Source organism: Schistocerca americana, chromosome 2 (genome assembly GCF_021461395.2).
Source record: "Schistocerca americana isolate TAMUIC-IGC-003095 chromosome 2, iqSchAmer2.1, whole genome shotgun sequence".
Lineage (NCBI taxonomy): Eukaryota > Metazoa > Arthropoda > Insecta > Orthoptera > Acrididae > Schistocerca > Schistocerca americana.
This window is the reverse complement of record NC_060120.1, coordinates 302,651,575-302,666,065: the sequence shown is the minus strand read 5'-3', so window position 1 is coordinate 302,666,065 and position 14,491 is coordinate 302,651,575. Positions and strand designations below refer to the sequence as shown.

Sequence of the window (14,491 nt, the reverse complement as noted above, 5' to 3'; positions counted from 1 at the left end):
ATGTAGTGCCATATGGAGAAAATGTCACACCAGTGTAACCGAGACTAAACCGTAGAAATTACGAACTATTCACAGAGAGAATTTAAACTAGTCACACACCGTTAGTCTGTCTCTAAGGCTCTTGACACAATTTCTTCCACTACGGATTACGTTGATGGTTCTGAGGTAGTGACTGACGCAGAATTATATTTCTCATTTAATGAAAATTACTTATGACCCGAATTTGTTGTAATGTGCTTGGATAAAATTTTAGCTTACTATAATTAAAAAACGTATGCATATCATTACTTTTTGTTTTACTTTTGTATACATGTATATGAACGATTATTTTTAAAGTGAGAGGGACATTGTCTCTAATATGGGAACTTTTGTTTTCGAGCAGATGGCTGCAATGTGCATTGGCATTGGCCGAAGTTTCGACTGCTGGAGGGGGTGGATGTTTGATTGTTTGTTATGAATAGTGAAGTGGTGTTGTGTATGGGTTAATTATTTGTTGACGGATAACTATTTTATAATTTTGGGGCTGGCATAAGGAAACATTCTTCGTATAGGATCATTCTGCCATTTGCACTAATGTCGTGGTTTCAGAAACTTTCAGTACGTTCTTTACAAAATGTTGTATGTGGACTGAATCAGTTCCTCAAACCCCTTGAAAATGTGCCAGTAAGATGTAAATCAAAAGTGAGTCACCTTGAAGTTCCAAAACCAGGAGTAAAAGGAAAATCATACCGTCGGATAGTTCATTACGAAGAAAAGTATACTGTTAAGCCTCTCAGAGTCACAAATTTGGGTGGACGTGATCCAGTTACAGGTATAGTTTGCTTGAAGTTCTCTTGTTGATTGGAGTAAATGAAATGAATTACTGAGTGAGTATAATAAAACACAAAAAATCTGAGCGTATTCTAGATATCTTCCATTGATAATTAACCGTACATTGTGTGTTGTCGTAGCAATGGATAGCTCATACACTAACACTCACTGTGCCCTTTGCTGTTGTGTTTAACCAACCAGCTTCATGTCGTTCATTAGAACGTAGTATTCATCGCTTGAATGAAGTGTATTTCCCATAGAGGATCTATCGGTTTGCTATTGGATACCTTCACAGCATTAGGCCTTCTGCATGGTACTTACCAAAAACATTTCACTAAACTGAACTGGAATTGATTACATACATTAATTAAGCTCTAATGTTCTCATTGCTACAATCAATAATCACACACACACACACACACACACACACACACACACAGCAAAAATTGCTAGACTAGATTTTCAAGTTTATGATGCATTATAAGTAGTGTGTAAACCTAAATCTGTTGACATTTTGAATAATGAGGAATGTTTGATACTTACCACTGTCTTTGATCAGTGATGTAGGAAATGTGCGACAAATGTTGTAAACAGTGTGCTAATTAAAATTTCATATATTCAGTGATTTCTTTCAAATGGACTAAGCTACAGATCAGTCTCACCACAACCAAGATGTTTCACTTTCACATTTGTTGGATTTTACCAACTCACAACCAAACTATTATAACCTAGATGTCAGTCTAAGCTTCAGATCAGTCAGTCCCCACAACCAGGTGTTTTGTCCTACATTCTTTGGATTCACACACTAACAACTAACTGTGAAAATAGGGACCAAAGGTGATGTCACAGCAGCCATTATCATTATGTCACTGGTGGAAGCTGATGACTAATGTAAAGTATTCCTCTTAATATGTTTTTTTTTATGTTTTTTTTTTTATTCCGGCCCTAAATATGAAAGAGTAAAGTAATTATGGAAATTATTTTAGCTTCTTTCAATTTAGTATTGTAGCTTGGCATCAGCTGAACCTACCGAAACCGCATGCCGGATTTGTCCCCTAGCGTAATGCTGTTGTGACATATTATGTCATATGTGCTCATGCGTAAAGAGAACAGGATGCTGACAATTTCTTTTGCTGCTGTATTAGTTTTTGAATTTTAGGTTCCGGGGACACTCTGATCTGTAGCATAGATCTCAGGTTGAAAGGGAACAGTATGGTTATGAGTTGGTGAAGTGGTATTGAGTGCTTCATTAAATCTGTAATCTGAATGTCATTTAAACTGAAATTGATTTTTCTTATTAGCTACACCTAACAAAGAATTTTGAGTACCATGGGGTATATATTTAAACAATAACTGTAGCACCTTCCACCTTTTTGATTTCTGGAACTTCATACGGAAATACTGCAAGTGCTGATATCACTGAGTTATTACAAATTATACAGATTACATTTATTAAAGTCAAAGATTTTGAGAGGGAAGCTGTAGATGAAACAGTAGTAAGACAGGGTTGTAGCCTATCTAGCTTAAAAGCTAGTGTGAATACTGTTTTCTAAAAGATGTTTCTCTGCCCCATGCATCAGCCCGCTTAAGAGGAGTGGTTGCCTTCCCCATATTGTACATAATTTTTTATCCAACAATTTCCATTATTATTATTATTATTATTATTATTATTATTACTATACACTGAGTGACAAGTCATAGAATGATGATATGCGTGTATACGGATGGCGTTAGTATAGCATACACAAGGTATGAAAGGGCAGTGCATTGGCGGTGCTGTCATTTGCACACTCAGGAGATTCATGTGAAAAGGTTCCCAATGTGATTATGGCTGCACGATGGGAATTGATAGATTTTGAATGCAGAATGGTAGTTGGAGCTAGATACAGAGAACATCCCATTTCATAAATCGTTAGGGAAATCAACATTCATAGGTCCGCAGTCTCAAGAGTGTGCTGAGAATATCTGATTGAAGCATTACCTCTCACTGAGGAAAATGCACTAGCTGATAGCGTTTTGCCTTTGCTAACAGACATCACCACCTGCAGGGCCTCTCCTGGGCTTGTGCATATTAGATGGACCGTACATAACTGGTAAACCATAGCCAGGTCAGATGAGTTCCAATTCAATTTGAAAAAGTAATGGCAGGGTTCAAGTGTGGCGCAGATCACACGAAGCCATGGACCAAAGTTGTTGAAAAGGCACTGTGCAAGCTGGTGGTGGTGGCTCCATAATGGTATGGACTGTGTTTACATGGAATGGAGTGGGTCCTTTGGTCCAACTGAACCTATCATTGATTGAAAATGGTTCTGTTTGGCTATGTGCAGACCATTTGCAGCCATTCATGGACTTTTGAAACAACAGTGGAATTTTTATGGATGCCAATGCACCATGTCACCAGGCCACAATTGCTTGTGATTGGTTTGAAGAATATTCTGGACAATTCGAGCAAATGAGTTGGCCACCTAGATCACCCAGAACCCTTCAAACATTTGTGGAGCATAATTGGGAGGTCACTTCATGCACAAAATCCTGGGTTGATAACACCTTCATAGTTACGGACTGCTATAGAAGCAGTATGTCTGCAGGGGACTTCCAAGGAATTGTGTCCATGGCACACTGAGTTGTTGCACTACACTGGGCAAAAGGAGGTCTGACACAATATTAGGAGGTATTCTATGACTTTTGTCACATCAATGTAACATGTGCTTTATATGTAGTTAAAAATATTATGGGGATTTATGGTGAAAACTTGACAAATATCTAGGCTATGTGCAACATATGAATAAGGTATACATTTGTCATATTTTCAGTGCTTAAATGTGTTAATTTTTAATTATTATTGGGAACTTGTTGTTATTGATTATACTGATTTTACTGTTAAAAGCATATATTCATCTACCACTATACAATTTTGACACTGCCTCTAAACAAATCATATGATTTCAGGTCGCCTTGTTGCAAAGGGTATAGGTGGAGGAATTAAACACAAGTATCACTGGATTGATTGGAAAAGGATAGGCCCTTCTTCAGGGCCACCTCTGGTTGAAAGAGTTCTCCAGATTTTGGTTGATGGTTGCAGAACAGCACACATTGCTCTTGTTGGCAGTGGTGATAACCTTAGGTACATCCTAGCCACAGAAAACATGAAAGAAGGTGATCTCATAAAAACATCGTCAGAGATACCAAGGATTGCAGGTCTGTGTTGTAAATATAAATATATTTGTTGAATGCTGCTGATAATTGAATGTTAATTTGGTTCTGTTTGTTAGTTTCATATTCTATGGATAATTTTTCAAGATAAGTTGGAATGTAAAAGACTCATTCCACATCATTACATCGCATACTAATTTTTGAATATGATTACATTCAAAAAATTTATAAGATTATTTATTAATGTACACATCTGAATTAATGATTCTCATCCACATTACGATAAGAGAAAATTCTTCTACATAGTAGAAAGAGTTGTCAAGAAGATACTTTTTTGGTTTGTTTTCAAAGCTCTCTGTTAACCATTTTATATCCTTGGATAAGGGATCAAACATTTTTATTGCAACATAGTGCACCCCTTTTTCTGCTAACCTTGATGTGGAGTAATGAATGTCATTTATCTTTCCAATATTGTAAATATGTACAGCATTGTTCCTTTTGAAATGTAGTGCATTATTTGCAACAAACTTCATGAGGGAATAAATATACTGTGAAGCAGTAGTCAGAATACCCAACTCATTAAGCAGATGTCTACAAGATGATCATGGGTGGGCACCAGTATTGCCCTTAGAGCAACGAAGACTTCATTTCTTAAAGATTAGTTATCCCAGAACATTGTTCCATGCGACATTATTGAATGAAAATATGCAAAGTAAGTCAACTCACTGATTTATCTATCCACCAAGGTTTGCAATGATTCTGACTGCAAACGTGGCTGAAGTAAGGTGATTTAGTAGTTGCAAAAAATGTGCTTTTTCCAGTTTAAATTTTCGTAAATATGGACACCTAAGAATTTTGAAATTTACGCCCTGTTTATTATTTCCTCAACATGTGTCAATATATTGTGTCTTTTTAAAATTGGTGTTGAGAGCATTCCCAGAAAACCAATCAATGATACTTTTAAGAACATCGTTTACCATTTCTTCTCTTTCTGTACGTATGCAAGATCTGATTACAATACTAGTGTCATCTGCAAAAAGAACTAATTCTGCTTGTTGTATACTGGTATTACAAGGAAGATTGTATACATGCAAGTACTATATAGCCAACAAGGGGAGGGTACTTTAAATAACAAGGTGCAAGTGCAGGAACCGCTGGCAATCCTTTCCCCATCCACGAAATCTTTTTGATCGTTGCTGAAGACTTTTGTAATGTCTCTTTATACATGGGTCTCATCATCTTAACATAACATACTAACAATGGCTACACATTCCTTCAGTATACTATTATGTCATTTACAAGTCTGAATACAATTAAAAATTACAGTAACTGTTATGTCATTTGATGTACTAATTGTTGTTTGAAGTGAAAAATATATTACTTAGCAATCACAAACTTTTTCATAAATAACGTCCCGATGAGTTATTTATAAAAAGTGATACTCTGTTGAGTGTTTTGTTCAAATGATTAGTAACATGGCACAAATGTGCTTAAAGATAAAAGAAAATCTGTTTGCAACATGAAGGTTGTTCTGAATACTGCAGTGCTTTACTAGGTACAGTTCTGATGGAGTGTGTATGCTTCTTGTCTCCCTTTAATGTTTGAACAGACTGACCCAGATTGTTATAGGAGACTTGCCATGTAACTTGATCTCAGAACAAAAAATACACTCATGTTCAGAAAAAAAAATCATCCACTTCTCCACCTACCTTTGACAAATGTGCAGAAACATGCTAGATCATAGTGGTGTGTGGAACGGCATCACTGGGGACAGGAATGGCATCAGATTGTGTTTTTAGATGAATCGCAGTTCTGTTTGTTTGAAAATGATGGCTGCATTTTTGTTCTCCAGACAGGGGGAGCGGTATCACAGTGACTGCATTTCCACAAGACATGCAGCGCCAACTCAAGGCCGTATGGTAAGGAGTGCTATTGAGTACAACCACAAATCACAGTTGGTGCATGTCCAGGGCACTGTGAGCAGTGTGACCCACGTGAATGACATCCTGCAACCTGTAACATACCCTTTCTGCACGACATTCCAGACACCATTCTTCAGCAAGACAATGCATAAACACTTGCCTTCTTGGTGTCACAGGATGTTAGCCTTTTGCCCTGGCCCACCATATCACCAGACCTGCCACTAACACACCGAGCGAGGTGGCGCAGTGGTTAGATACTGGACTCGCATTCGGGAGGACGACGGTTCAATCCCGCGTCCGGTCATCCTGATTTAGGTTTTCCGTGATTTCCCTAAATCGCTCCAGGCAAATGCCGGGATGGTTCCTTTCAAAAGGGCACGGCCGACTTCCTTCCCTAATCCGATGAGACCGATGACCTCGCTGTCTGGTCTTCTTCCCCACAACAACCCAACAACCCAACCTGCCACTAACTGAAAATGTGTGGGATGTGGTGAAACGACAAGTGCAGTGCTCTGACCCAGTGCCATCCACCACAGATGAACTTTGGAACCAGGTGAATGCAGCATGGATGGTTTCACTACAGGATACCATTTGCACCTTATTTGTATCAATGCCATCACACATGGAACAAGTTATTAGAGCTCATGGCAGACCATTTAGCTACTAGGCAACAGGACACATGCTGAACTGAGGTGACTGAAATGCTAATCATTTCTGCAGAACATATTAATGTGCACGTACTGTGAATATGAATGTCCCATCTCTAGTTGTTCAAGGTGCTCTGTTTTTTCTGAACATGAGTGTATTTTCTATTTTAAGGAAGGGAGGGGGAAAATTTGAGTACAAGTTCTCTTTGTGAATGCAACATATTTTTTGGTGTTCATAGGAGCTTTAAAACCTGAAAATTGCTTCCATAATTTAATCTTCTAATATTGGGACATACATGATATGCATCATACCAAACAGCTCTGCAACTCAACAGTAAGACTGTGACATACCCAATTGCAGTTACGTGACGCTATCCAATTAGCTTCTGAAAAATGCCTGTAACAGGCAGGAAAATACAGGGGATTAGTATTAAAAAGTTGCAGAACAGGTGGGTGGAGGAAACAAGAAAGAGAGGAGTACTCCTCGTTATATTATGTAGAATGTCTAACATTGCTAACTCTATGCATTACTTTAACCACTAGCAGTATGGTAAGACCACTTTGGGAGGTCACGCAAACCCAGGACTAAATGGTCTGGTTTTTCCCTCTTCCAACATTAATTGCTGTTATTGCTCAGGTAGCCATCCCACACAAAGTATAGATACTCCACTGTTCATTGGAGAGAGTGTTGTTGTTGTTGTGGTCTTCAGTCCTGAGACTGGTTTGATGCAGCTCTCCATGCTACTCTATCCTGTGCAAGCTTCTTCATCTCCCAGTACCTACTGCAACCTACATCCTTCTGAATCTGCTTAGTGTATTGATCTCTTGGTCTCCCTCTACGATTTTTACCCTCCATGCTGCCCTCCAATGCTAAATTTGTGATCCATTGATGCCTCAAAACATGTCCTACCAACCGATCCCTTCTTCTAGTCAAGTTGTGCCACAAACTTCTCTTCTCCCCAATCCTATTCAATACCTCCTCATTAGTTACGTGATCTACCCACCTTATCTTCAGCATTCTTCTGTAGCACCACATTTCGAAAACTTCTATTCTCTTCTTGTCCAAACTGGTTATCGTCCATGTTTCACTTCCATACATGGCTACACTCCATACAAATACTTTCAGAAACGACTTCCTCACACTTAAATCTATACTCGATGTTAACAAATTTCTCTTCTTCAGAAACGATTTCCTTGCCATTGCCAGTCTACATTTTATATCCTCTCTACTTCGACCATCATCAGTTATTTTACTCCCTAAATAGCAAAACTCCTTTACTACTTTAAGTGTCTCATTTCCTAATCTAATTCCCTCAGCATCACCTGATTTAATTTGACTACATTCCATTATCCTCGTTTTGCTTTTGTTGATGTTCATCTTATATCCTCCTTTCAAGACACTGTCCATTCCGTTCAACTGCTCTTCCAAGTCCTTTGCTGTCTCTGACAGAATTACAATGTCATCGGCGAACTTCAAAGTTTTTACTTCTTCTCCATGAATTTTAATACCTACTCCAAATTTTTCTTTTGTTTCCTTTACTGCTTGCTCAATATACAGATTGAATAACATCGGGGAGAGGCTACAACCCTGTCTCACTCCTTTCCCAACCACTGCTTCCCTTTCATGCCCCTCGACTCTTATAACTGCCATCTGGTTTCTATACAAATTGTAAATAGCCTTTCGCTCCCTGTATTTTACCCCTGCCACCTTTAGAATTTGAAAGAGAGTATTCCAGTCAACATTGTCAAAAGCTTTCTCTAAGTCTACAAATGCTAGAAACGTAGGTTTGCCTTTTCTTAATCTTTCTTCTAAGATAAGTCGTAAGGTTAGTATTGCCTCACGTGTTCCAACATTTCTACGGAATCCAAACTGATCTTCCCCGAGGTCCGCTTCTACCAGTTTTTCCATTCGTCTGTAAAGAATTCGCGTTAGTATTTTACAGCTGTGACTTATTAAACTGATAGTTCGGTAATTTTCACATCTGTCAACACCTGCTTTCTTTGGGATTGGAATTATTATATTCTTCTTGAAGTCTGTGGGTATTTCGCCTGTCTCATACATCTTGCTCACCAGATGGTAGAGTTTTGTCATGACTGGCTCTCCCAAGGCCATCAGTAGTTCTAATGGAATGTTGTCTACTCCCGGGGCCTTGTTTCGACTCAGGTCTTTCAGTGCTCTGTCAAACTCTTCATGCAGTATCTTATCTCCCATTTCATCTTCATCTACATCCTCTTCCATTTCCATAATATTGTCCTCAAGTACATTGCCCTTGTATAAACCCTCTATATACTCCTTCCACCTTTCTGCCTTCCCTTCTTTGCTTAGAACTGGGTTGCCATCTGAGCTCTTGATATTCATACAAGTGGTTCTCTTCTCTCCAAAGGTCTCTTTAATTTTCCTGTAGGCAGTATCTATCTTACCCCTAGTGAGACAAGCCTCTACATCCTTACATTTGTCCTCTAGCCATCCCTGCTTAGCCATTTTGCACTTCCTGTCGATCTCAATTTGGAGACGTTTGTATTCCTTTTTGCCTGCTTCATTTACTGCATTTTTATATTTTCTCCTTTCATCAATTAAATTCGATATTTCTTCTGTTACCCAAAGATTTCTATTAGCCCTCGTCTTTTTACCTACTTGATTCTCTGCTGCCTTCACTACTTCATCCCTCAGAGCTACCCATTCTTCTTCTACTGTATTTCTTTCCCCATTCCTGTCAATTGTTCCCTTATGCTCTCCCTGAAACTCTCTACAACCTCTGGTTCTTTCAGTTTATCCAGGTCCCATCTCCTTAAATTCCCACCTTTTTGCAGTTTCTTCAGTTTCAATCTGCAGTTCATAACCAATAGATTGTGGTCAGAATCCACATCTGCCCCTGGAAATGTCTTACAATTTAAAACCTGGTTCCTAAATCTCTGTCTCACCATTATATAATCTATCTGATACCTTTTAGTATCTCCAGGATTCTTCCAGGTATACAACCTTCTTTTATGATTCTTGAGCCAAGTGTTAGCTATGATTTATGCTCTGTGCAATGTTCTACAAGGTGGCTTCCTCTTTCATTTCTTCCCCCCAATCCATATTCACCTACTATGTTTCCTTCTCTCCCTTTTCCTACTGACGAATTCCAGTCACCCATGACTATTAAATTTTCGTCTCCCTTCACTACCTGAATAATTTCTTTTATCTCGTCATACATTTCATCAATTTCTTCATCATCTGCAGAGCTAGTTGGCATATAAACTTGTACTACTGTAGTAGGCATGGGCTTTGTGTCTATCTTGGCCACAATAATGCGTTCACTATGCTGTTTGTAGTAGCTAACCCGCACTCCTATTTTTTTATTCATTATTAAACCTACTCCTGCATTACCCCTATTTGATTTTGTATTTATAACCCTGTAATCACCTGACCACAAGTCTTGTTCCTCCTGCCACCGAACTTCACTAATTCCCACTATATCTAACTTTAACCTATCCATTTCCCTTTTTAAATTTTCTAACCTACCTGCCCAATTAAGGGATCTGACATTCCACGCTCCGATCCGTAGAATGCCAGTTTTCTTTCTCCTGATAACGACGTCCTCTTGAGTAGTCCCCGCCCGGAGATCCGAATGGGGGACTATTTTACCTCCGGAATATTTTACCCAAGAGGACGCCATCATCATTTAATCATACAGTAAAGCTGCATGTCCTCGGGAAAAATTACGGCTGTAGTTTCCCCTTGCTTGCAGCCGTTCGCAGTACCAGCACAGCAAGGCCGTTTTGGTTAATGTTACAAGGCCAGATCAGTCAATCATCCAGACTGTTGCCCCTGCAACTACTGAAAAGGAGAGAGTAAAGAGCAGAAAATAAAGGTACACACACACACACACACACACACACACACACACAGAGAGAGAGAGAGAGAGAGAGAGAGAGAGAGAGAGAGAGAGAGAGAGAGACAGGAAGATGAAGTAGATACTAGTACTTATATTTACAAGCATCCTTCCCAGATTGCATTAGTAACCAGGTCAGACATTTCTGTAAAGAAGCTGCAGTGGTCATTAGTGTGAGAGTCACCCGGTCCAATCCATTACTCAGGAGGCAGACAACTCAAAACAATGCTTCTACGAAATCACCACATCCCTCATCAAAGATTGAGATAGCTGTGATTAAAACCAATTGCAAAGCAAAGAAGGAAGAGTAAGACTTCAGGAATAATAGTTTCTGAATGTATTTTCCTCAGATCCTCTGGAGTGTGGTCTCTGGAATGTAGAAAGGATGTGTATGGAATACATTATTATTACCGACAGGGGTGGTGCAGTGGTTAGCACACTGCACTTACATTCAGGAGGATGATGGTTCAAATCCTTATCCTGCCAACCAGATTTAGTTTTGCATGACTTCCCTAAACGATTGCAGGCAGCTGCCATGAGGGTGCCTTTGAAAGGAACATTAAGAGCATATGTTCCATCTCTAATGAACTTGATGTCAATGAGACATTAAATCTTAATCCTCCTTCCTTCCTTCCTACTTAACATAATTATTGCAAGTATACTTCAACAACAAAGCTTTTGTTAAGCAAAACTTGTTCTCAATTAAATCACAGACAGTAATAATTCCTGACTCTTCTGGAAAAAATACAAAACAAAAGAAATGTGGAAGTGATTACCTCATGGCCAATACAGTACTTTGAATGTTTGTTGAATAACTCAAGTCAATGCTGGAGAACACTGTTTGTAGTTTGAACTGGGAACCGCTTGGATATGAAACACACTATTGGTGCACCCATATTGTTCTCGATTTGTTCACTTAGACAACAGTTGGTGGAAAGGCGAACAAAGACAGTACTGCATCAGGCAGACAGCGATGGCTGAACTTCACTGGTGGGTAACAGCAATCTCTGAATCACAGTCCAGTAGAAAATCATGAAGTGCAGGGGCATCATCAGTACCATATTTTATGGGCAATAACACACATTTTTTTCTTCAAAAAATTGCCTCCAAAATTCAGATGCATCTTATACTTGAAATTAATATAAAAATGTCAGTGTTCTATTTAAAATTTCCACCAGTCTTAAAAATGGCCATATAATCAATGATACAGGAAACCTATCACTATCAGGCAACATTGGATTCAACTGGCAGCAGCAGTGCACCAGTGCAATGAACATGAGTTGTGAGGATTCACAAGCTTGCTAAAACTATCTCCCTTCCACCTCGCCATCACAAACCCAGAACACTGTCTAGCCTTTGATGTGTTATTGCATTCTATGGTGCCAGTGAACTTGAATTGAAAGTGATTTGTATTATCGATAACAGTACAATATTTTTGTTAGTAGCTAGTTTTGCAGTGGAAAAAAAGTAAAAGGTATTCATATGATGGCTATAAATTAAAAGTACACTCGTGTTCAGAAGAAACAGGACCCCTTAAACAGCTAGAGATAGGATGTTCATATTCACAGGACATGTACATTAGTATGTTATGCAGAAATTATTAACATTTCACTCACCTCAGTTCAGCATGAGTCCTGTTGCCTAGCAGGCACAGGATCCACCAGTGGAACTGATAACTTGTTCCATGCGTGATGGCCTCAACACGATAAGGCGCGAATGGCGTCCTGTGGTATAGCCATGCATGCTGCATTCACCAGGTTCCAAAGTTCATCTGTGGTGGTAGGCATTGCGTCACAGCAGTGCACTCATCGCTTCACTGTATCCTAAACATTTTCAATTGGCAACACGCCAAGCCAGGGGAAGAATCTGGCAACCTGTGACACGAAGAAGGCACTTGTTCATGCAGCAACATGTGGTGATGCATTGTCTTGCTGGTGAATGGTGTTTGGGTGCTGTGCAGAAAGTGTGTGGCTACGGGTCACAGGATGTCATTCATGTAGGTCACAGTGACCTGGACAAGCACAAGTGTGATTTGTGGTTGTACCCAATAGTACGCTCCATCAGAAGGCCTTGAGTTGCCACTGTATGGTATGTGTGCATCTGCATGCACTGTGATGCCGCTCCCCGCCTGGAAACCCAAAATGCGGCCATTGTTTTCAAACAAACAGAGCCTGGATTCATCTGAAAACACTATCTGATGCCATTTCTGTCCTCAGTGACTTTGTTCCATACATTATTGCCATCTAGCATGTTTCTTCACATTCGTCAAAGGTAGGTGGAGAAGTTGTCACACATGTAACCCATGCCATAATAAACAGCAATGGACTGTCACCCCTGTTAGCGTACAATGTGTTCCACTGTTCTGCCAGAGGGAGGAGGACACAGATGTGGCTTGCAATGCCATTTGGTTAAGGTGTCGATCTTCTCTGGGGTTGGTCTGGATGGTGTAACCTGACCCATCTGACCTTCCACAAACCATTGTGCACACGCCCATTGCACTGCCGAAACACTTCGTCCCACATGAGCAGCAATTGCCCAGATGGATGAAATGTGTTCTCTCATGCCAATAATGCACCCTCTTTCATACTCACTGATTTAATGCTATTGTTTGTGTATACATCTGCAAGGCATCCTGCATGTCTGCTCAAGTCACATTGATTCAATACCTTTGGTTTATACTGACAGTGTGAGACATAGGCACATTTTACCAGTAGGTGGTGTGCACTGCAGTATCGATGTTGACCTTGAATCCGAGGGCCGACATGGTTCAAATACTAATCATTTCTGCAGAACATACTAATTTACACATCCTGTGAATGTGAATGTCCTATCTCTAGTTATTCAAGATGTTCTGTTTTCTTTTTTCTTTTTCTTTTCTGAACACAAGTGTAATAGCACATGCAGACGACCATGGAAACAGAGCAGCTGAGTGAGCTCTAGCCCTTCACCAACAGAAAAAAACTGTTCGCGATTGGTGGGCTAGGGGGAAAAAAAGAGAGGGAGACTAAATGTGAAAATAGAGGACTGAATGCAAATTGGCCAAAACTAGGTGATGACATATTGAAATGGATTCAAGGACACAGTTAAAATGGCTTTGGAATTAGTACAAAAATTGTTCAAATACACACTCATAAGCTAGTGCTACAGTGGAACTTAACAGACATTAAGGATGGAGTTGGTTGGTGCTACAGGTTTATGAAGTGTCGTGGACTTAGCGTGCAAACGAAAGCATTTCAGTAAATGTTACAAGAGTGTGAAGAAAAATTGTTATCTTTCCATTGCTTCATTATTCAACATTGAAAGGAAATCAGTGTATAACTAAGTGTACATATGCTGAACTCCTCTGACAGTTGATGTGCCGAGTAACAGGACTGTTGCCATGAAAGGTGCTACAACTGTAACTATAAAAACAAGTGGACATGAAAAAATGGTGCTACCCTGTTGTCCTTTCATGTTGTGCTGATGGTACTAAACTGAATCCAGTGATCATTTTCAAGTGCAAAAGAATTCCAAAAACTTCTGAAATATCACCAGGTGTTGCTATTCACATAAATGATAAGGGTTGGATGGATGAGGCTGGTGTGAAATTAGAGATTAACATAGTGTGAGAGAGAAGGAAAGGTGCTGTATTGAAGAATAGTTCTCTTCTTGTGCATGATCACCATTGCAGTCATTTGAAAAATTCTGTGAAAGAGAAACTGAGACAGGGAAATACACAATTTGCTGTTATTCAGGGGGGACTTACTTCACAACTGCAACCTCTTGATGTCTCAATAAATAAGCCATTTAAAGTTTATATGATAGATGAATGAAACAAATGAACCTTGGGTGAAACCCGACAAACAACAACAACAACAACAACAACAACAACAAAGTTCACATGACGATTTTCAAGGATTTTAAAGTTCAGTTCGGTTTTATAAACTAAGAACTTTTCTTCTTTTGGTCAGGCTTTGTAGTCTAATAATAAAGATGGTAAAAATGATAAAAAAACTATGTAAAAATTAAGGTGATTCTTATATGCTGTAATGTCTTATAGCCTGTAAAATATGGTAAATGCACCAGATAACTTTGCTATAAACAT

The 14,491-nt window shown here is 39.3% G+C and overlaps 1 protein-coding gene across 1 annotated transcript in view; it reads left to right on the top strand.

Moving 5' to 3' along the window:
• The first annotated feature begins 399 nt into the window (after positions 1-399).
• The window catches only part of LOC124596149 (39S ribosomal protein L2, mitochondrial), a 52,662-nt gene continuing 38,570 nt past the window's right edge, over positions 400-14,491 (top strand). The window contains exons 1-2 of the mRNA XM_047135168.1: positions 400-811; positions 3,760-4,008. Of these exons, the coding sequence (XP_046991124.1) occupies positions 574-811; positions 3,760-4,008 (487 nt within the window). The 5' untranslated portion in view covers positions 400-573. The remainder of the gene's footprint in view (positions 812-3,759; positions 4,009-14,491) is intronic.